The sequence below is a fragment of the Lepidochelys kempii genome, chromosome 11, assembly GCF_965140265.1.
Source record: "Lepidochelys kempii isolate rLepKem1 chromosome 11, rLepKem1.hap2, whole genome shotgun sequence".
Classification (NCBI taxonomy): domain Eukaryota; kingdom Metazoa; phylum Chordata; order Testudines; family Cheloniidae; genus Lepidochelys; species Lepidochelys kempii.
Window position 1 is genome coordinate 44,700,675 of NC_133266.1, and position 22,079 is coordinate 44,722,753.

The 22,079-nt window shown below is 41.1% G+C and overlaps 1 protein-coding gene across 13 annotated transcripts in view; it reads left to right on the forward strand.

Annotated features, from left to right (window-relative positions):
- Window positions 1-22,079, forward strand: part of OSBPL6 (oxysterol binding protein like 6) — a 230,339-nt gene that overhangs the window by 138,029 nt on the left and 70,231 nt on the right. For 8 of the 13 annotated variants that reach the window (XM_073306022.1, XM_073306013.1, XM_073306012.1 and 5 more), the window contains 3 exons: window positions 2,275-2,349; window positions 6,169-6,334; window positions 20,842-20,972. In XM_073306022.1, coding sequence (XP_073162123.1) covers window positions 2,275-2,349; window positions 6,169-6,334; window positions 20,842-20,972 — 372 coding nt within the window. The remainder of the gene's footprint in view (window positions 1-2,274; window positions 2,350-6,168; window positions 6,335-20,841; window positions 20,973-22,079) is intronic. The other 5 variants (XM_073306014.1, XM_073306019.1, XM_073306023.1 and 2 more) reach the window with 1 other exon arrangement.

Below are 22,079 nucleotides of genomic sequence, written 5' to 3' on the forward strand. Positions count from 1 at the left end.
AACAGTAGAACCAAAGCAAAGTGACCCTTCCATCCCCAAAGACTACTTTGACTCCCCTTCTGATTAATATTACATGTTCTGGTTCGCTACTGGGATTTCATGTGTTATCTCACTTTGTAATGTATTCTTGAGGCCATATGAAGTCCGTCATTCACATTTTAGCCTGCGTGCAAAAAACGCACATTTTCTTTATGAACCACAGTACGTGTATCTCACGTAGCTAAATTATAAGAGGCTATTTTTGGCGGGACTTAGAACAGAGGTTCTTTTTTACAGGATGGGGTTCTGCTATAGAACAAAGTCTGTGTTACAATCAGTACAATCTTTCTTACACTGAAGGAGATTTTTTCCCTAGTGCTGGTGTTATATAAAATGGTGGTTGTGGCAATTACTACTCTGTAGGAGTAAAAATTTGATTAATAGGGTTTTTCCCCTTCCCAGTGCCATCAATGCTGCAACTAGAATCAACCAGTCTGTATAAGAAGCAGCTGTCTTCCCATGCACATCACTTTATAACATACCAGCTGAACTTTACTGAGCTCAAGGAGTGGAAGATTTGAATGAATTCTCAAACAGGTTGTCCTATACATATGTATAGCAGTGTCCACAGGCCACCAATCTGGACTGTTGTTGTTCTTTTTGTTTTATTATTTCAAACAATTATTTGGTGCCCAGGCTATATTTTGAATACATAAAAGTGTATAGTTCTAAAAATACCCCAATGCCTGAAATGGGAGGAGACGTATGGAGGAACGTATGTGTATGTATTCTTTTCTTTCACATGTACAATGGGAATTGTGCATGAGGAGAAAATACATCTTTAGGCAAGAAATCAGATTTTCTAGTCTTATAAAATGTTGAGATTTCTCAAAATGGCATTACTTGCAGGTAAATATGAAAGGAGAATGTTTTGTGACAGGTATGCAGCTATACTGCATTGAAAAATTACTTCCTTGACTTTATGTCAACAGTATGAATTTAAAAAAGTCATTTAGAGTCAGTTAAAAGGTGAACCTGGGCATAAATCTTTTCAGTATCAGGGATTCAGAAGTGCAAATAAAAATATGTGACAGGGTATATACCAGGCATTTGATGTCCCTTGCCTTGCCTGCCCAAAGCCGGTGTCCTTTTGGGGAAAAAGAGAAGCACATTTAGACCTCCAGGAGCTGTTGAGAGACACCACCCAGGATCAGTTGCTTGTGGAACCACTGAGAATTGGTCCTCCAGGAGCTAAAAAGGCCGGAATGGTGTGGAAGCCAATCAGGGCCCAGCAGGCAAGATAAAAGGGCTGACTGCATCCTCCTCTGGGAAGCAGTTTGGGTAGGCTGGGACAGGGGAGAAAGAGTCTCCCCTCCCTTAACTGAAAAAAGCTTAGTATAGTCAGAGGCCTACCTATGACCAATCCTTTTATGGTTGACTCAGCGGAAGACTGTGGTGTTTTACTTTTGCGTAATTTAAAGCCTAGGTGGCCATCTTGAATTTGACATCAGTTGACTTCAGGGAGCTTGCCTTGTGAGATGCCCCAGTGGCTCAAATGAACCTGTAACAGTGTATTTGTTAGTCAAAAAAATCATTTTCATTGCTCTTGCTTCACCCTGAGGTAATTTAATTTGTTCTGAAGAACCACAATAGAACTGAAATGAACGGAAATTTTGTACGGCATCATTCATTAACATGAAGAAGGAGGAATTAGAGGTTGAGGAGCTTAGTGGCTGGATAGAGGGAAACTGAACAAATAAACGTGGAGAAAGAAATCAGAGAGAGCTAGAACTGTCCACAGAGAAATGTTTAGATTGACAAACAACCTCTCAAGTATACACTTGTACATTCCATGATTCTGCTGCATAATCTTCTAGTTTACAAACCATAGTGCACGTACACAAACAGAATTAAATGCTCTCTATAAAATTCATATAATAGATGGTCAGATGACCCAAAATATTAAGTTCTTATTTTGTGTTTTCTGCCATTCCATAGTATCATTTTGTTTTGCTATCCCATAACTGCATTATGACGATGAAAAAATGTTAATGGAATTTATTTTTCAGCATTAGTGAGTACGTATTAGTCTAACTACTCTGGAGATAATTTTAGCAAAATAACTAGCTATTTAAGCCCCAGGCATACATGCATGAGAACATGTGAAGTTAGTGAAATTAAAATCCAGTTAAAGACTTCCCCTCTCCCTTCTCTGATCATTTTTCATCTTCCTATGTCCCATCTTCCCTACCCCTCTCTTTTTCTATTCCCATCTCTTCTCCCCTTCACTGTCAGGAAGGGCCAGCGCTGAAGGGCCAGTTCAGCACAACACGACGCCGGCAGAGACTAGCAGCAGCTGTGGCTACAACAGTGAGTGGATTTAAAATCAGGGGATAGTTTTAAAGATGGGAAGCTGTACAACTTGAATATGTAATAACAATACTGAGAACATCACCTGCACTTTCTACAGGTGTCCTCATTACCCACTTTTGGGTAGGCCATTTGTGAAAGATGAAGTCAACCCTGATGCGTGAAAATAAATTTCATGAGCTTGGGTCTCATATCACTTACATCAGGTGTATATCAGTGTAACCCCATTGTCTTGAAAGGAATTACTTCTTCTTTATACCAGTGTAAGTGATATTAGAATCGGGCCCTGTTCCCTCAGTATTTATGGCATATTCTGTATACATATACAATATAAATAATAAAAAAGCAACCATAAATTTCTAGGATGTAATCCCATCAAAGAATTCTGAAAACAGCACACACCAAGAAAGCAGAAGTGAGGTGGCTTGTTATTAAGCCCAGCATGAAATTTCCTTGTGTTATGCCATTGCATATTTTAATAATATAAGGCAAGCTTTTTTCATTTGAAACACTTTTTGTTTACATTCCATAATCCCAAAAAGTCATATTACTACCACTAGTATCTCTGTTCCATTTTGTTAGTCATATGACTGCTTCACACAAAATATGGGTTTGGGAAATGGAAATGAGAGCTGCTAACTGGACAAAGTTCTGGGACCCTCCCACCCCACAGGATCCTAGAGCTCGGGCTCCAGCCTGAGCCCAGACACTTACACTGCAATTAAACAACCCTGTAGCCCAAGCGCCAAGAGTCAAAGTCAGCAGGCACGGGAAAGCCATGGGTTTTTAATTGCCGAGCAGACATACCTTAAGTGTGGCAGCTGCTCACCCCAACAGTAGTCATGACACGGAAGCTGCTGTTTGTGCAGACTGAGGAATACAGCACTGTGTCAGTTACATTCAGGTCACATGTGGAGGGTTCTTTTCCCAACTCTTTGGGCTAGGAACATCTTACCTTTGACAATAAAAGCTTAGATTCTGCGAAAGCTGACAGTACTTACCCAGGAAGGATGACTGTTCATGGTGGCTGAGTGGTTATTTCAAGCCTTGGGTTAAAGTAACTAAAGGAAATGTGGATAGATTTGAAGTTATGTTTAGCAGAGTGAGGAAAACTGTAGAGGGATAGGTGGGAGAAGGCAAAGAGAAAAAGTAGAATACATGATAAATAACAACAGAAATGACCATGAACAAATATGTGCCCAGTTATGAGGGGAATTGGAGAGTAAGGTGTAGGAAGCTAGTGATGAGAAACATAAGGAAAAGTTTAATCAGTATTTCTTCGTCTGTTGGGAGCCAAGGTGGATGAAAGATGTGGTTTAATGTGTTTTTTTTCATCTGTTGTTGAGAGTAACTTGGAAATTCTGCTGAAGGAAACAGAGTTCATGTCAATCAGCTATTTCCTTATTTCTGACTGCTGTATAGTGTTCTCTCAAGCAGTCAGCAAAGTGTCTACTTATTTTTTTCATGTAAATGGGTATTTCCTGCAAAGTGTGTGATTATAAATGCTTGTAAAAATGCAAATGCTGATTCTAGGAGACATTTTAAAATGTTATTTACCCAGGAAGCCTCATTTCAGATGTATTATCTGGTTTTCAACAGGGTCCTGTTTTTATATCTAGTTTTTCAGCCTGACCAGTTGAAGTACAAGGCTCTAGAGTTGGGGTTCTGAACTTGGGGTCATGAAGAGATCCAGTGAGATTGCTACTTTTCCTTTCTTTCTAGTAGATCGGATGGGCGCCCTGAACCTTTTATCTCCTGTAACGGGGCCACAGAATGGAAAAAATTGAGAAAAAATTACACCTGTTCTAGGGTGTAATTGCTCAGTCTATGATGGAATTTAATAGCCAATGTGTGCCTTGTACATTTTTCTAAGCTCTAGGTGGTAAAGCCTTTGAGATTAATTTACATTATTTTCTCTGTTGTGAGGATACTAGCATCTGGTGGGCTTGAGTGATTATAGGTTGACAGAATTCTTAGCAAGGAGATTCTGCAACTGTGTTCTCTGACCTAAGAAATGGAAGGCTTTGTAAAAGAAGCGCGACTGTCCGACTCTCTTTGTAAAATAGGGAAGTTCTGGTTGACTGTTGAGAGAAGTGGTGTTAGCATAGTACAAAACGGAAGGTTGCTGAATGGATTGTGATAGTTCTGCAGTTTGCTGGAGAAAGGGGATTGTTTTGTGTTCCCTGTTAATAAAGAAATCGTTCATTATGTGAGCCTAAAAATAAAATCAGATGAAAAATTGTCTTTGCTTGCGTAGTTAAAAATAAGAACACGTGAAAGGAGCTTAGAGGAGAAATTAAATTTGCAGTAGACAGGTGTTACAAGACCACTATTTTGCACACAGTAGATACTTGGAAATCTGGGAAGAGTGAATAAAGGAAGATACGCTGATATAGTGTACCAAGGGGTGGAATGAAATGTGATAGTTATTTAAGATTCCACCAGGGAGTGAGAAACATATAATGTATAGTGATTGGGCACAGTTCCCTGAAAAGATCAAAAAAGCTGTTGTCCAACCCAGTCAGCTAATCAAGTTCACGAACTAAGGATCCATTGCTAGTGTTATGGTAGTTTAACTAATCTGTTGATAAAGTCTATAGTAATATGACTTTTTATATTGCCTGCTCCTCTGTAGGAAGTTTCAGAAAACAACCTATATTTTGGGCCCATTTTTCATATTTGGATACATAAATTACACTCTGGAATGTGGGTTTTCATCTTCTGCATTTGAGGAATCTAATCAGTGCATGAACACCTAAAATAGATATTTAAGTGTTTAACTCTTATCTGAGTGCCAAAATATGATTCTAAATGCCTTAACTTTGACACTCAAGTTTGAAAATTGGGCTCCAGGAATCAGATGTTTATATATGTGTATATAATGTAATACAACATAAATAAAGTATTCTCTCTCTATATGTATATAGAGATTTTTCACATGCATTATATATGCAACTATATAATATACAAATGTTACATATCTCTACATTGTAGATAAAATACACAAACATATTATATATGCACACATTTACTATATGTGCAAAAATACAGAGGGAGAAAGAAAAGTGGAAATATATAATAAAAGAAGCATATTTGTTCTGTTTGATACAAGAGACTTAATATGACTTGGTAAAATATCTCTTTTACTGAATTTTATAGTAGATGTGCTTCAAATGAAAATGAGGGGTTTTTTGTTCGTTAAAAAGAGTATTCATACACAAAAAGAACCTACATGATTTTCTATATTGTGTGATCTGCAGATGATTTATACAGTGAATTTCAGTGAACTGAATAATAATCTCAGGGTTTACCAACACTCTTCAAAGTCTGCAAATAATATTCTCTGTGGGAATATTTAGCCACATTTCCAGGTTGATCGAGAAACTAATACATTTAAAATGTTGGCATTATGACCACCAAATCATTCTTTATAGGATACCAAAGGTCAGAATGTAAAGCAACATTAGTGGTTTAATTTTCCAGCGCTCTGCAAATCTTATGAAATGCTATGTTAGTGTAAATGCTATAGTTAGAGCTAAAGTGCATCTTTGTCTCTCACGTTAGCTATCACCCCTCCCTCTCTCTATCACTTGTCTATGTTTCAATGAAGGATTTTAAGAGACCTGGTGAATTTTGTACAGCTACTAAAACTTGAGACACTAAAAGATTTATATTCTCATAATTTTTTAAATCTCTCACAGTGAAACTATTGTGTTTTGTTCTGTGAATAAAGTGTGTAATGTTTTTATTCCGTGTATTCTGTGGAAGGTGGATACAGTCCTATACAGTAGCTATTTTTGTTGTTGAATCTCCCCATAGGTCCCTTTCAGTGCTACAATGTCACCAGTTCGCCTGCACTCATCCAACCCCAATCTTTGTGCAGACATCGAATTTCAGACTCCCCCAAGCCAGGTAGCTGACCCCTTGGAATGCTCCATGGAGTACATCAAACTTCAAGAAGAGTTTTGCCTCATGGCACAGAAAGGTAACTAAAAATGTAGAATCTGCATCTTACAAAAACTGCTATATTTACATTTACACTATTCATGGTCAGAACTTTTGTCTGGATCAAATATAAATTATATCAAAATCTTTTATCCAAATCTGGTTCAGATGAAGATCATATAGGTTTAATTTTTAAAATATTTTCTATGCATCAGGTACAGATATAGGGATGGGTGAATCCTATGTCATTGGAGATTTTGTGAACCTCCTGAACCATTACAGGGGCTTGCAAAACTTGGCTGAATTTGCACACATTTTTTCCTTTTTATAGAAACCTGTGTTCTTTCCCCTAAGATAAATGAAATTCCACTGTCTCTAATGATCTTGTACAACTTTATGAATGACACACCAATGGAAGTTATAAAAGGTCCTGCTCGTACAAGAATGGATTTCAGAAATGTTACATTGTATCACCAATGAATGACTGGCTTGTAGGCTGAAAATTTAAGTTTTTAAAAAGGCTTTTAAAATAGTGAAATATAAAATGAAGGAGTCATACATAAGCCACACCAGCATGTGCAGGAATTGATGCCCTTCTCAGGTGGTTGAAAGATCTTGCCTCATATTTCACACCTAAGCCATTTACTAATAGCTTATTAATGCACATGCTGTTGTGGCTATTGTCATACACGCACTGTGGCCATTTCTCTGTCTTGTGTGTAATACTATATACTTTACAATATCTTTTAGTGTTATTTATTTTTTACCTCTGTCTACAGAATTCACATGCAATGCTGAATGGGTTAAGATTGAATGATATTCAAAGTGCATCAAAGAACAGTTTGTTAGAGATTCAGACAGCAACAAATATCACTGTTTTGGAGCATTCCACTTTTGGAGACATTTAATGAAAATCAGGAATAGGATGAATTAAGCTTGTTTGAAAACCAGATCTATTTATCTCTATGGAAAAATGAGCTGGATTGCATTGTGCCTTGCTCACCTTTTCCAATGTCTCTGCTTAGTTCTCATTGTAGAATCTTTATTACCGGTGATAAGGTAAAAGGTAGAAAGAATAATCTGATTTTATTATTTATATTATTGTAGCACTTAGGAGCCCCAGTCATGGACCAGGACCCTATTGTGCTATGTGCTGAACCAACATAGAACAAAAAAGTCCCTGCCCCAAACAGCTTACAATCTAAGTATAAGACAAAAGATGGATACACCCAGATTGGGGGGAAATAATGAGACAATATCGGTTAGCATGTTAGACTGTGGTTTCAGCACGTTAGCAGTCTATTGATTGGTCAAGTTTTGTAGGCTTCCTGGCAGAGGAGGATAAGGAGTTAGTTTTGTGGATGTTTACAAGGAGCTTCTCCCAAGCTCGAGGGGCAGTGTGGGAGAAAAGCACAAAGGTGCTTGTTTGAAAATTTCCCACATAGAATTTGCAGAGCTAGAGTTAGGAAAAAATAATCTCTCTTTAGTTATAAGCAGAGAAAACAACTGGAGGCTGTTGAGAAGGAAGAAATACTGAACTGCCTAAAGTCTGCTTTATACACACTTTTCTGATTATAAGTACATTTTATATTTTTGTTTTGAAATGTTCTTTTTCCGTTGTCTACACACTAAAGATTACTTTGCAAGTATTCATTGACCTCTGTACCCTCAGGGTTGCATCACTCTAGTGGTACACAGTCTGTAGTATATCTTCTAGACATATCACTTTGCTGATGTCCCATAAACAATAGATTCAGTGGGGAATTAGCTAAATAATAATCTTTCTTTAAAAGCTTAATGTAATTTGTAACATGACTAAAGATCTCAATCACCTTGTGTCTTGGTTGACTTTCTGTATCTATTGAAATTATATTTTTTTCCATTAGTGCAGTCATAAAAATGTCTATAATCATACGTGTGTGTGTGTGTGTGTGTGTGTGTGTAATATAAGAACACAAGTAGGTTTGAATAATCTTTTTTCCAATATTAGTTATTTCCATTTGACTAGCCTCCCTGCTGGTTCCAAGATTTAATGTATTGTATTTTAAGATTAACTTTAAACAGTCATGCATCATCATTTTTTATTAGTTTTTTAGCCTGAAAGAGTGAAAATGGCTTCCATAAATACTCCAAACTAGTGCTTCTTCAGTGGGCTCATTATGAGGTTATTGTCTTTGGTTCCTCAAGTTTCCTCTTAGGTAATAGTTAAATAAGAAATCATATTTATGCTAGAATTAACTAGGAGTAAAGAATAAAATGTTACAGTCCTGTTGCTTACAATTTAATGTCTTTGAACAAGCATTTCCCCTTAAAAAGTAAGGGCTCACATGAATACATACAAAATATTAACAACTATATGACTTTAACTAAATGCATGTTAATATTCAAGTATAAATTGTTCTTATATTCCTGATTACTTTATCATTTTAAGTCATGTCAAACTTGAAATATTAATGCTTTAAAGTATTTCTCACACAACATTGTGAAACCAACAGTCTCTGTATTGATTTTCCTGATCTGTGACACAAAGTAACACCAGTAGGAAACTAAATTTAGTACCTTTTGAAATGTATTTGTCTATGAGATGGACTACAGTTATCTTAAACAACAGGTTAGGACACAAAATGAAAAAATACTGTGCCCAGTTGAAACTAGAGCAGGGATTTAGGTAAACAAAATGTAATTACCTAGTTTGAAATTTGATCAGAATACATGGGTTAACAGCTGTACTCTTGGCAACAAGTGTCATAATCACAAAAGGAGGGACTTGTGCTCTCATTGGAAAAGACTGCTGTGTGTGTATATACCAGACAACACCAATGAGGTAATAGATCGTGCAAGCCACTTAGAACAAATCCTTTTGCCGCCAGCACTATGTCCAATGCCTGATGGTTTTGGAGGGCCATCTGTCGGATTGCCCCTGTTTCTTTGGCCAGGGCTCTTAAACTTTGTCCGGTTTCATTTGCCATTATTTCAACTACTGCTTGTAACCTTAGGAGCCTTTTTGTATGGTGTATTACTCCCCCTAATGGTATTAAGGAACTGCCAATGGCCTCTTCCCAGGTTAAGGGGCTTATGTTATTTACGTGCCGTTGGGCATCTGTTAAGTCCCTTCTTTTTCACCTGAAATTGCGGAGGCGTTCTTGAGGGAAGGTTCCTAGCACTCAGAATTGTGGGAAGAGTCGGGGGGGGATAACAGATTCCTGACCAATTAGCTGTTAGTTCGGTATAAGCTCTGGTCCCACACACCCAGTGATGGCCTATTAAAGCCAGGAAGGGTCGGTTGCACCCATTTGTCATATAGGTGTTTGCAAAGGAGGAGTAGTATCCCCCAAAGCGTACAGGGTAATTCTCCTTATGAGGAGTGGTGTTATTTGCATGACATTGAAAGATTGTATTGTTTTCTGTAGGTTACTGTAGGAGGAACATGAGATTGATTTCTCTGTTTGATCCCGGGTTGAGAAAAAAATTCATCTCTCTATACCCGGCCCCCACTTTTTAGTTTTGTTTGAATAATCCCATACACCATTGGCCACAATATGCTGAAGGCAACGGCTTTTCCCCAGATCCAGCCCTGTCCCATTACACACCCAACACCAATGACCTTTTCCCTCCACCACACTTATCCATTTAGTTGCATTTATTCCCACTGCTTCCCAAGTGTCATTGCTGATCCATATTTTGTTAAACGGACGAGGCCCTCCAGTGAGGTCTGGGGACTTGAGTGGGATAGCCAGACAGGAACGCCAGTTTGAGAGTGGGCTGGGATGTGGCTGCAGACCCAGCAATTAGAAATATTAAGGGTCTGAGCTATCCACACCTGCTGCTGGATAAAAGAATTGTCATGGTGGTCTCCCCAGACCATAAGATACCAGCAGCCGAGGAACAGAGTCTGCTTCTGGCAACCCTTACGAGAGCATAGATTGTAAGGTATTGCAGACTGTTCTTCTACATCATCTTCTGGAGTCAAAATTGACTCTGCGTTGTCCTGAGGTGATGATTGGTTCTCTGGGGATGGTGCCTTTTTACACTGAAGCATGTATCCACCCAGCGATGCCAGATAGTCTAACAGCCATCTGTGTAGTGAGCAGGACCTGATGAGGACCCTTCCACTGGAGCTCCAAGGCGTGCTTTCGATGATGGCGCCATACATAGACCCAATCACCTGGCTCGAGGTTGTGGCAAGCGTTGGAGGTGGGTTCCGTGGGCCAGGCGACTCAAACCTGTGAATGGAAGCGACTTACAGCTTGCATTAGTCCCTTGCAATACTGAAGGAGCACACTGTGAGTCAAGTTCAAATCTGGAACGGGAGTCATAGCTCGCATAGGCTTAAGTACACCATTTTGTCTTTCAACTGCACCTGCACTCTGTGGGTGGTAGGGACAGTGCAACAGGTGTTTGATATGCAACATATGGTCCAGGTGTTGAACAAGTTGTCCAGTAAAATGTGTACCCTGATCAATGGACAGAGTAGCAGGAATTCCCTTGGCAGGCATAATATGATTTAAACAAACATTTGGCAACAGACAGTAAGTCAGCCTTGCAACAAGGAAAGGCTTCAATCCAACCAGAGAATAAACGTACCATAGCCAATATAAATTCATATTGTCGACACTTAGGCATTTGTGCAAGAATAGTGCTTGAGGCAGGCCCTGGAACCCCTGGGCCACTTTTACAAAACCAATATTATGGCTTTGTGGTACAGGCTGCACAGTGGCGGGCTGCAAAAGAGCTAAAATGGGGGGCCCACCATCCTGTCTTAGTTACAGCAGAGACCATCCCCTCCTTTCCGACATGCGAAACACCGTGTAGCAGGGTGGCCAGAGACAGGTAGAGTGAAAAGGGGGCTACAAAGGCGCCAGTAGGCGAGCGCCAAAAGGAATCGGGATGTAGAGAGCAACCTTGGGCAACCCAGGATTCTTTCTTGGTTTCTGGGGCAGAGTCTTGAAGCAGGGTGAGGTCAGTGAGGGACCAGGAGGGTAAGAGGAGAGCGGAGAACAAGGGAATCAGACGTTTCGACTAGGTGCGCTGCAGCAGCCACAGCACGCAGGCAGGGGGGTAAGCCAAGGGCAACAGGGTCTAAAGTGGCAGAGAAATTAGCCACTGGGCAGTTCTTTTCTCTGTGCATCTAAGTGAGAACTCCAAGCACACACCCAGATTGTTCGTGGCAGAAAAGGGTAAAAGGCTTAGAATAGTCAGGCAGCCCTACAGCAGGGGCAGAAGCCAAACCCTGTTTGAGGGAAACAAAGGCAGAATTGGCCTCAGGGGGCCACGGCATGGGGTCAGGCACAGAGAATCAAGTGAGTTCCTGGAGAGGTTTTACAAGGGAGGCATATTGGGGAATCCATTGTCTGCAAAATCCAGCCATGCCTAAAAACTTCCGGACCTGGCGTGGGGAGCGGGGTCAGGGAAAGCTAAGGATAGCTTGGACGTGGGTGGGAGAAAGTGCACAGGAACCCTGGGAGAGGAGAAAGCCAAGGTATGTGACAGAAGCTTAAAAAAGTTGTAGTTTAGAGCGAGAAGCTTTGTGAGCCTTATTTGCTAGGGCAGTAAGGAGCACTAAAGAGTCAGTTTCAGAGACAGACAATGAAGGGGAACAGAGGAGTAGATCATCTACATATTGGACTAGTGTGGACCTGGACAGAAAAACAAGGTCAACAAGGTCTCGCGCTAATGCTTGGGAAAAATATGACTGACTTTCAGTATACCCCTGGGGCAGTGTGGTCTATGTGTACTGTTGCCCCTTGTAAGAAAAGGCAAACAGGAACTGGGAGTCAGGGTGAACCGGGAGAGAAAAGAAAGCAGAGCACAAATCAACAACAGTAAAATGAGTTGCATCTGGTGGGATAGAAGCCAGAATCTTTGAGAGAGGCAAGTTTTGATTCTGTCCACTTACGATTTGCCTCTTCCCACCACTGCATGAAGCAATCACTCTCCTTTTGCCAATTTAGTTGTAGGTTGGTCGAGTTTGTCTTTTAAGACGTCTACTTGGTCTTTGTCCCAAGATCCTAACAGTGGCCACTGAATTTTAGGATTCTCCTGAGTTAGCCTTTTGCATTCCCATACACATCTCCCACCCATGTCATGAGGTTCTCTGTTCATTAAAACACAGCAATGCTAGCAACAAGACAAACACCACAAACAAACACAAAACATAGATCCATGGTATTCTGAGTTATTCTTCCGCTGGTGCCAGCTTGCTTGTAGACTCTAAAAACAAGAGAAACAATTTCCACCCCCACCCCTCCCCCCGGTGGGGACAGATTATTGCTTAATAATAATACCACTTTCTTTTACAAATTTCCTTGCTAATTGCAGGAAAAACAGAAGAATTACCTCCAGGCTCTCCTTATTTTGTTCTATAGTCAGGCTAGTGACTTACCCCACTCACTGGTCATTTATGAAATTCATGAGGTGGTGTACCTCAGTTTCCCCTCTTGTGCAACAGACCATGTTTGCAATAGTTTCTCTGCTGTACCAAGCTATAAATTTATTCTCAGATAATAGCAGAGACACAGCTTCAGATTTTAGCGCTATACACACACACACAAAATTCTCTTTTGTCTAACATCCCTTGCACTGTGATTACTCTTTTACACAACTGTACCCCGATTACACTTCCATCTTGTACAACTAGACACAACCAGGAGCAGCCAAGTTAAGTTCCAATAGAAACCCCTTACATCCTTTAGTGATTTTGATTATATTACCCAATAGTCAAATAATTTTGATCAGATTCTCTCTCTGCCTGCAGCAGTCCTTTATAGACCATTTCTGTGGGAAAAGGGCCCATTTTCCCTCAGAATAGCTGTAAAGGCTTCTGGGGACAGAAGCGTAGTGGTGGTAGTAGCCACTCTACCTGACCCCCTTAGCCTAGACCATTTTTCCAGAAATTTACAGGAGTCCGGACTCTTCCTAAAATACATAAACTGAGCCGGCGTTCCTTTAGGGAACTGTCCCAACTTAGACATCTGGTTACCCATACAGGATGACTTTACACACCAATCACACAAGAAGGAAAGTCGGGTTCGTCAGAGCGACGCCCAGTGCAACACACAAAAGGAGCCCACAGGCTACTGCCTCAATCACCCTTGCTTTCACACTAAGGGTTTTACCCAAGGCACGGTGCGGCTGCGATTGTGCAGATTTCACTCACTCAGACCGTGGGGAGAGGAACCTTTTGGTCAGCCAATCCCCGGACGGAGACGGCGCCCAGACTCAAACACACCACAGGGGGGACGGATAGACACAGAGACAAGACAGTCCTCAGTCCGGACAAAACACAGAAATAATTACCTGACCAGATTCCTCATGTCAGATCCCGGGATCCCTACCAGAACAAAGTGGGAACCAACAGGTTCGATAGTGTAGACGTCACTGTGGTCATGTACCCTTCCGTTCTGGCGGAGGACCGCTCGGGCCAAATGCCCAGGTGCCAGCTTGCCACGGCCATCCTAAGAACAGTCAGGAGTCACATGGCCCCAGTGAAGACGGTTGCCATCTCAGTGGAACCTCCAAATTGTCAAAGTCAGATTCAGGACTCATAATTTGTCAGACCACTCTATTTATTATCAAAGTGCTTTGCCAATGCACCCAGATGTGAGCCCCCCTCTGAGGCTCAAGATAACTTATTTTTACAGCTAAGCCAAAGCCAATTTAACATAAGAGACAAAAGAAAGCAGAAACTGACAAATATACATATATATCTTATTTGCATACTAACGTTTACCAATCTCCTAGCTCAGAAGGAGCTCTAAGTTAATTAGTTTGAGGACCCATTGTCTCACACTCCTTAATGTTTCTCTTCCTGACAACTATATTTCAACAAACCCTTCAAGTAGCATTTCTTTAATGAATTATAATTTCAATATAATTCATTCTACTTTCACACCTTAAAAACCTCTAAGGATGGAGATTCCACCACCTCCCTAGGTAACCCATTCCAGGGCTTCACTACCCTCCTAGTGAAATAGTGTTTTCTAATATCCAGCCTAGATCTCCCCCAGTGCAACTTGAGACCATTGCTCTTTGTTCTGTCATCTGCCATCACTGAGAACAGCCTAGCTCCATCCTCCTGGGAACCCCCCTTCAGCTAGTTGAAGGCTGCTATCAAATCCCCCCTCACTCTTCTCTTCTGCAGACTAAAGCCCAGTTCCCTCAGCCTCTCCTCATAAGTCATGTGCCCCAGCCCCCTAATCATTTTCATTGCCCTCCACTGGACTCTCTCCAATTTATTCACATGCTTTCTGTAATGAGGGCCCCAAAACTGGATGCAGTCCTCCAGATGTGGCCTCACCAGTGCCGAATACAGGGGAATAATCACATCCCTCGATCTTCTGGCAATGCTCCTACTAATGCAGCCAAATATGCAGTTAGCCTTCTTGGCAACAAGGGCACACTGTTGACTCATATCCAGCTTCTTGTCCACTGTAATCCCCAGGTCCATTTCTGCAGAACTGTCGCTTAGCCAGTTGGTCCCCAGCCTGTAGCAGTGCATGGGATTCTTCCATCCTAAGTACAGGACTCTGCACTTGTCTTTGTTGCACCTCAGATTTCTTTTGGCCCAATCCTCCAATTAGTCCAGGTCACTCTGAACCCTATCCCTACCCTCCAGCGTATCTACCTCTCCACCCAGCTTAGTGTCATCCACGAACTTGCTGAGGGTGCAATCCATCCCATCATCCAAATCATTAATGAAGATGTTGAACAAAACTGGCCCCAGAACCGACCCCTGGGGTACTCTGCTTGATATCGGCTGCCAACTAGACATGGAGCCATTGATCACTACCCATTGAGCCCGACAAGCTAGCCAGCTCTCTATCCACCTTATAGTCCATTCATCCAGCCCATACTTCTTTAACTTGCTGGCAAGAATCCTGTGAGAGACAGTGTCAAAAGCTTTGCTAAAGTCAAGGAACAACACGTCCACTGCTTTCCCCTCATCCACAGAGCCAGTTATCTCGTCATAGAAGGCAATTAGATTAGTTAGGCATGACTAGCCCTTGGTGAATCCATGCTGACTGTTCCTGATCACTTTCCTCTCCTCTAAGTGCTTCAGAATTGATTCCTTGAGGACCTGCTCCATGATTTTTCCAGGGACTGAGGTGAGGCTGACTGGTCTGTAGTTCCCCGGATTCTCCTTCTTCCTTTTTTAAAAGATGGGCACTACATTAGCCTTTTTCCAGTCGTCCGGGGCTCCCCTAATCACCCTGAGTTTTCAAAGATAACGTCTAATGGCTCTGCAATCACATTCAACCAACTCCCTCAGCACCCTCAGATGCATTAGATCCGGACCCATGGACTTGTGCATGTCCAGCTTTTCTAAATAGTCTTTAACCTGTTCTTTCACCACTGAGGGCTGCTCACCTCCTCCCCATACTGTTCTGTCCAGTGCAGCCGTCTGGGAGTTGACCTTGTATGTGAAGAGTGAGGCAAAGAAACATTAAGTTCTTCAGCATTTCCCACATCTGTCACTAGGTTGCCTCCCCCATTCAGTAAGGGGCCCACACTTTCCCTGACCGCCTTCTTGTTGCTAACATACCTGTAGAAGCCCTTCCTGTTACCCTTCATATCCCTTGCTAGCTGCAACTCCAATTGTTCTTTGGCCTTCCTGATTACACCCTTGTATGCTCAAGCACTTTTTTTTTTTAATACTCCTCCCTAGTCATCTCTCAAAGTTTCCACTTCTTGTAAACTTCCTTTTTGTGTTTAAGCTCACTGAAGATTTCTCTGTTAAGCCAAGCTGGTTGCCTGCCATATTTGCTATTCTTTCTGCACATCAGGATGGTTTGTTCCTGCACCCTCAATAAGGCTTCTTTAAAATACAGCCAGCTCTCCTGGACTCTTTTCTGTGGTGGTTTTCAGGGTACCGAGAATTGAGAGTCACCTTGTTACCCACTGCCTCCAGCAAGAGGAAGACTTGCTTGAGCTTAATTTGGTGTCAGCTCCCTGACATCACCAGCCTGTTAGCCACCCAAACAATCTCCTCTGGACTCTGCCACTCCTATGTTTGATTTTCAGGTTAACAATAGGTATACCTTGGTCCCTCAGTCCCCTGGGAGCATCCCTCTGTAGTGGCCAGCCCCTCATCTACTGTACACTCACAGTAATATCAGATCTGCTGTCCACAAAGGAACAGTGCACACACCAGCTTGTATGATTAAACTCAGGATCAGCTCCTTGTGTAATGCTGAAGAACTCAGATATTTATAGTGAAGATTAGATTATTATCAAAGATTTGAGATTCAAGACATAATGAGTAAGGATTATGGAAAAAAAAATTACATATAAATCAAAATCATAACAATTTCTAGACACTAAACTTAACAGGCTAACCTGCTGTCTATAGAAGTTTATCTCACCCAAATATCCTTTGCAGTGTTTCCAATCAGGGTATGTGGTGATCCCATTTTCATGAATGTAATCACATTGCCTGATTATTTCCTTGGTGCAGGCTCAAGGGATGTCATCCTTGCCTTCTCCTTATATCTCCAGAAGTTCATTGTCTGTACCTCAGAGTCAGGATGACCCCAGTAGCTTATTCTCATGTGTGCTGCCTCCCAGTTAATTTCACACTCACCCTCCCCTCACCCATTGATTTCCTTTGTAAATGACTCTCCATTGTGTTAACTTACAATGCTTAATTTACATGCCAGAGAGACAGGTGAATAACCATCTTTTGTCTGAGAGAAAACTTGCCTTGATACAGACCTTAGGAGCATGTTTCAGGTAAACGTACATAACTCCTTACATAGTATGAGTACGTACAATGATATTAATGACCAGCATGACCCTGGTTTTCACTTGAGATCTCACATGATTTCAAAATGGCCTTGGCAAACTGGAGAAATGGTCTGAAATAAAGAGGATAAAATTCAATACGGACAAATGCAAAGTACTACACTTAAGAAGGAATAATCAATTGCACAAATACAAAATGGGAAATGACTGCTGAGGAAGGAGTACTGGGGGTTATAGAGGATCACAAACTAAATATAAGTCAACAATGTAATACCGGTAAAGCAAATATCATTCTGGGATATATTAGCAGGAGTGTTGTAAGCAAGACATGAGAAGTAATTCTTCATCATTGATCAGGCCTCAGCTGGAGTTCTGTGGCTAGTTCTGGGCACTACACTTTGGGAAAGATGTGGACAGACTGGCAAAAGTCCAGAGGAGAACAAAAAAAAATATTAACGGTTTAGAAAACATGACTTATGAGGGAAGACTGAAAAAATTGGGTTTGTTTTGTCTGGAGAAGAGAAGACTGAGGGGGGACATGATAGCAGTCATCAAGTATGTAAAAGGTTGTTATAAAAATGAGGGTAATTGTAACCAGGTTGGCACCTGTCCCTTGTGAGCACCTCCTTTCTTTGGCCGATATGCCTGCCATCACAGTCTTTTTCATGGGGTGGCACCCACCTCTCGCAGGCGGCCTCCCCGTTGGTGGGGTGTGAGCCTGTTTTTGGTTTTAGTTCTTACATCGGGGTGGCACTTGCCTTTCCTGAGAACCTCCTTCCTCCAGCTGATGGTTCTCTTGGCGGGTCTTCAGTGACTCAGCCTGCAGCTGAGCCACATATACTGTCCCCCCTTCTGGGGTATACAGTCCAAGTTCTTATCTTGGCGCTGGTGTGGGGCCGTAGTGCTAAGGCTTCTCCCAAAGGCACTGCCTTCTTCAACCACCAAGCCAGGGCCCATCTCAGTACCCACAGCCGGTGGTGTTTCAGCAGGCTTCCCTGGGCTTAGTCTTCAACCAGTCCAGCAGGGCCCATCTTGGTACCCTCGCTGGCCTGCACAGCTTCTGTGCTCAGTCCCACTGGGCTTCACCCTGCACTCAGTGACCTGCTGGTCCTGCCGCTTTGCCAGTCAGTCAGTCTTCTCTCTTCAAGCTCTGCACAGCAACTGAAGGCTCTGTTCTGCTGCTTGCCTTTTATCTGGGTCTTCTGAATCCTTATTGGTCGCTGCAGCAGCCCCTCTGATTGGCTTCTGCAGCTACTGTAGACTGCTTGGAGGACTTCTAGCTGCTCTATTCTGGGACAGGATGATGCAGCACAGAAAGGCCTCCAGCAGGGGGCCTCTGGCCCTAGTCCACCTTGCCACAGTAATAAATTGTTCTCCTTAACTACTGAGGGCAGGAAAAGAAGTAATGGGCTTAAATTGCAGCAAGGAAGATTTATGTTAGATGTTAGGAAAAACTTCCTAATTTTAAGGGTTGCTAAGCACTAGAACAAATTACATAGGGAGGTTGTGGAATCGCCATCTAACCTGTTTTTAGAAATCTCCAATGAGGAACACCTGTCAGGAATGGTTTATATAATACCTAGTCCTGCCTCAGTGCCGGGGACTGGACCAGGTGGCCTGTCAAGGTCCCTTCCAGTCCTAAATTTCTATGATTCTATGATGGTCTTTGGGGAACCAGAATGTACCTACCAGGATCAGGATATTCTTATAACCCCCTTGCCAGTTGGCATTGGGGGAGTTCTTAAGGTCACACAAGCAATTAAAGTAAGGGCTGATCCAGTATCCATTGAAATCAATGCAAAGACTCCCATTGACTTCAGTAGGCACTGGATTGGGCCCCAACATAACTGAAAACATTTTACTAGATAAATCAGTAAGTCTGGGGCTGGCTGGTTTATCATGTTAGCAAGCTCATGGGACCTGCAATAAGCAAAGGGGTGTGTGAATTATTCCCCTAAAAGAAGAGTATGTTTGAAACTCATGGGGGAGGGCGGGGAAAGGGGGGGAGACTTGAAATATGTTGAACTCATTTCACACAAAAAATATGTCCCAAGTACTGAACTTTGAATTTGCAGGGACCATAATTGATGGTGTCTGTAGCCAGGTCCACAAAATGAACTTGATGCACCTGATATAAAATGTACATTTTGAACTGAAATTACATGCATTTTTAGGCAATTCTGTTTTAATATGCAATGATTTGTGTTTAATTTGATCATGAAATGATAAATGTATTTACAAATACCAGATTAAATTTATTGCTGACGTAAGTGAGAATAATGAATTCAATGGAATTGTCTCCATTTATGAGGTGGAGAATTTGGCCTTCCATATGTAACACCCACATTTTGGGTCACATTTTTCAGAACGGTCATAAAAATTTGGGATGAATAAAGCTAAGATTTAAGATCACGAGCTTTCTATCTGAATGGGAATAAACATTTAGAAATCTGTAAGATTTATTTTAAAGAGAGATAATAATGTCAATATTTACAGAAATAGGGAGAAGTACAAGTGTTTAATGAAGGAAAACACTTCCATGAAGAGAAGGAAAGGGAGCTCTTTAAGCTCACATAGGAGCAGTTAGCATTGCATTTTATTCCGTCTTCAAGAATTTGAATGAGGAAGCAGTGAACATTTCAGTGATTCTTGTCTAATTAGTAAGGTTTCAGTAGTCACTTTGTATTTCTTGATTCTATACTTCAAATCTAGAGGGCTAAAATTAAAAAACCCTATAAAAATTGGGGAGAGGTAAGGGATGAGAGGCAGAATTTGCTTGAAAAAAGGTTTTTATTCCTTAATGTTTCGTAATTCCAAAAAAGGAACAGCATTTTAAAGAAAAACGTAGCGGCATACTATGTATGGGAAAGGTCAAAGTTTATTTTCCTTCATCCTTTGTGTTTCTTTGTTGAAATTGTCAAAACTGTCATTCAGAAATGTTTCTCATATTTTAATGTTCCATTTCTGAGCACATGGGCTGATTATTTCAAGTGTTGAATATACTTAATGAAAAAGAAATTGTTTTATTTTAAAGGGTTTTTTGAAAAATACAAGGGCGTTTCTAATAGCAAGGAATGCATAGCCAAACCACATTTAGCAATGACCAGAAGTGTTATTTTTCCTATTGATGGATTTCCTTTTATATGTTTGTTTGCTTGTTTGTTTTGAACAAAGGCTTTAGATAACTGGATTTGAAATAATCACACTGTAACACCATGCAGTGATGTTTATGCAGCAGTGACCATGAGCTGCAAACAGTCTTACACAACTTACGTTGTATGGGCTCTGTGTACTGTAATGTTGGCTAATACATAAAATGGGAAAAACATACTACCCACTGCTTCCCTCCACAGTGTTAGATCATCAAAGTTTCAAGATCAAAGTAATCCTCTTTATTAATGCAGTATTAAATCACTGCAGACCATAAATGCAGAAATGACATACATACTACACTATTTGCAGAGAAAAATTAAGGAACAGACTAATTTGCTTTACAGAGAGGGGGGAAAAATAGCTTTAGGCCCAAATATTCAAAAGAACACGCACACTTTTACACATACCCAACTTGCATGTGCACAACCACCAATATGTGCACGTAAGACAAGTGTATGTGCACGTTCACATTGTGTGTGCGTGCCAAACTCAACTGATGCATGTGTGCAATCTACTTGGGCACGAACTCTTGAAAATTTGGGCCTTAGTTTCTTATTTCTGTAAATTTGGGGGGGGGGTCACGACCTTTATTATTGATTACAAGCAAGGTGTAGTACTTTGTCTCAGGAAATATTTGTTTTTTCTTTCCCCCAGTTCATTCTCTTTTGAAGTCTGCCTTTAACAGCATAGCTATTGAGAAGGAGAAGCTTAAGCAGATGGTTTCAGAACAGGACGTTGCAGGCCACAATTCACAAATAACACGTCTCAGACAATCACTTTCTCAGGTATGCCCTTGCTTTGATTTCAAGCACATGTGGAATTCTATGACTTGCCAAATGCCTGTTTTCTATACTGTATTTGTATAAGCGGCAAAGAGTCCTGTGGCACCTTATAGACTAACACAGTGGTCTCCAAACTGATGTGCACGAGATGATCCCATCAGCTCAGGATTAAACAAAGACTGTGTATGGCTAGTCAACTACAAAAGCAGTTTCTCCTCCTATGGTGTTCACACCTCAACTGCTAGAAGAGGGCCTCATCCTCCCTGATTGAACTAACTTCGTTATCCCTAGCCTGATTTTTGCTTGTATATTTATACCTGCCTCTGGAAATTTCCACTACATGCATCCGACGAAGTGGGTATTCACCCATGAAAGCTTATGCTCCAGTTTGTCTGTTATTCCATAAGGTGCCACAGGACCCTTTGCTGCTTTTACAGATCCAGACTAACGCAGCTACCCCTCTGTATTTGTATACACTTCCAGAGATGGCATGGAAAATGTCAAATCTTGCAGCCAAATATTTCCTCATTAAAAATTAAATAACAAAATGTGTTAGTGGTCAATTCAAACCTGCTTCTCTACCCTTGGCTTTTTGTTGCAAATATGTTAGAGAGCAGGAGCAATATGAATGAGTCCCAAGAAAACTAAGAAATGTAGATGTGAAAGATTAAGTGTCTCTTATTTCCTTGTGTGTGTGCATTGTGTTTAGTGTCTGAGCTAGATCTGAGGTCTGAAATATTTTATATGAAAATCTTAGATATATTTCTTAAAACCACTGACAGCACATTCAAGGGTATTTTTATACAGTTTTCCTTCATTAATTTAAAAATGATGAATCAACATTCACAGATACATTCCATAAATCCATTACTCCAATTGCAAAAATGATCATAGGCAACAAAGTGAGCATTTTACATGTATGAGCATCCAGGGATTAGATTTCTTGCTATTCCTAGCTTCCCGCAAACCAATGTTAATGAAGTTTAATTGCAGTATATTGATTGTGTAACTTTAAGGTGGGATTTCCAAAAACACTTGGTATTGGCCAAACTGTGCTCCCACTGATGTCAAAGGGAGTTTTACCAGTGACTTCAGTGGGAGCAGAGTTTG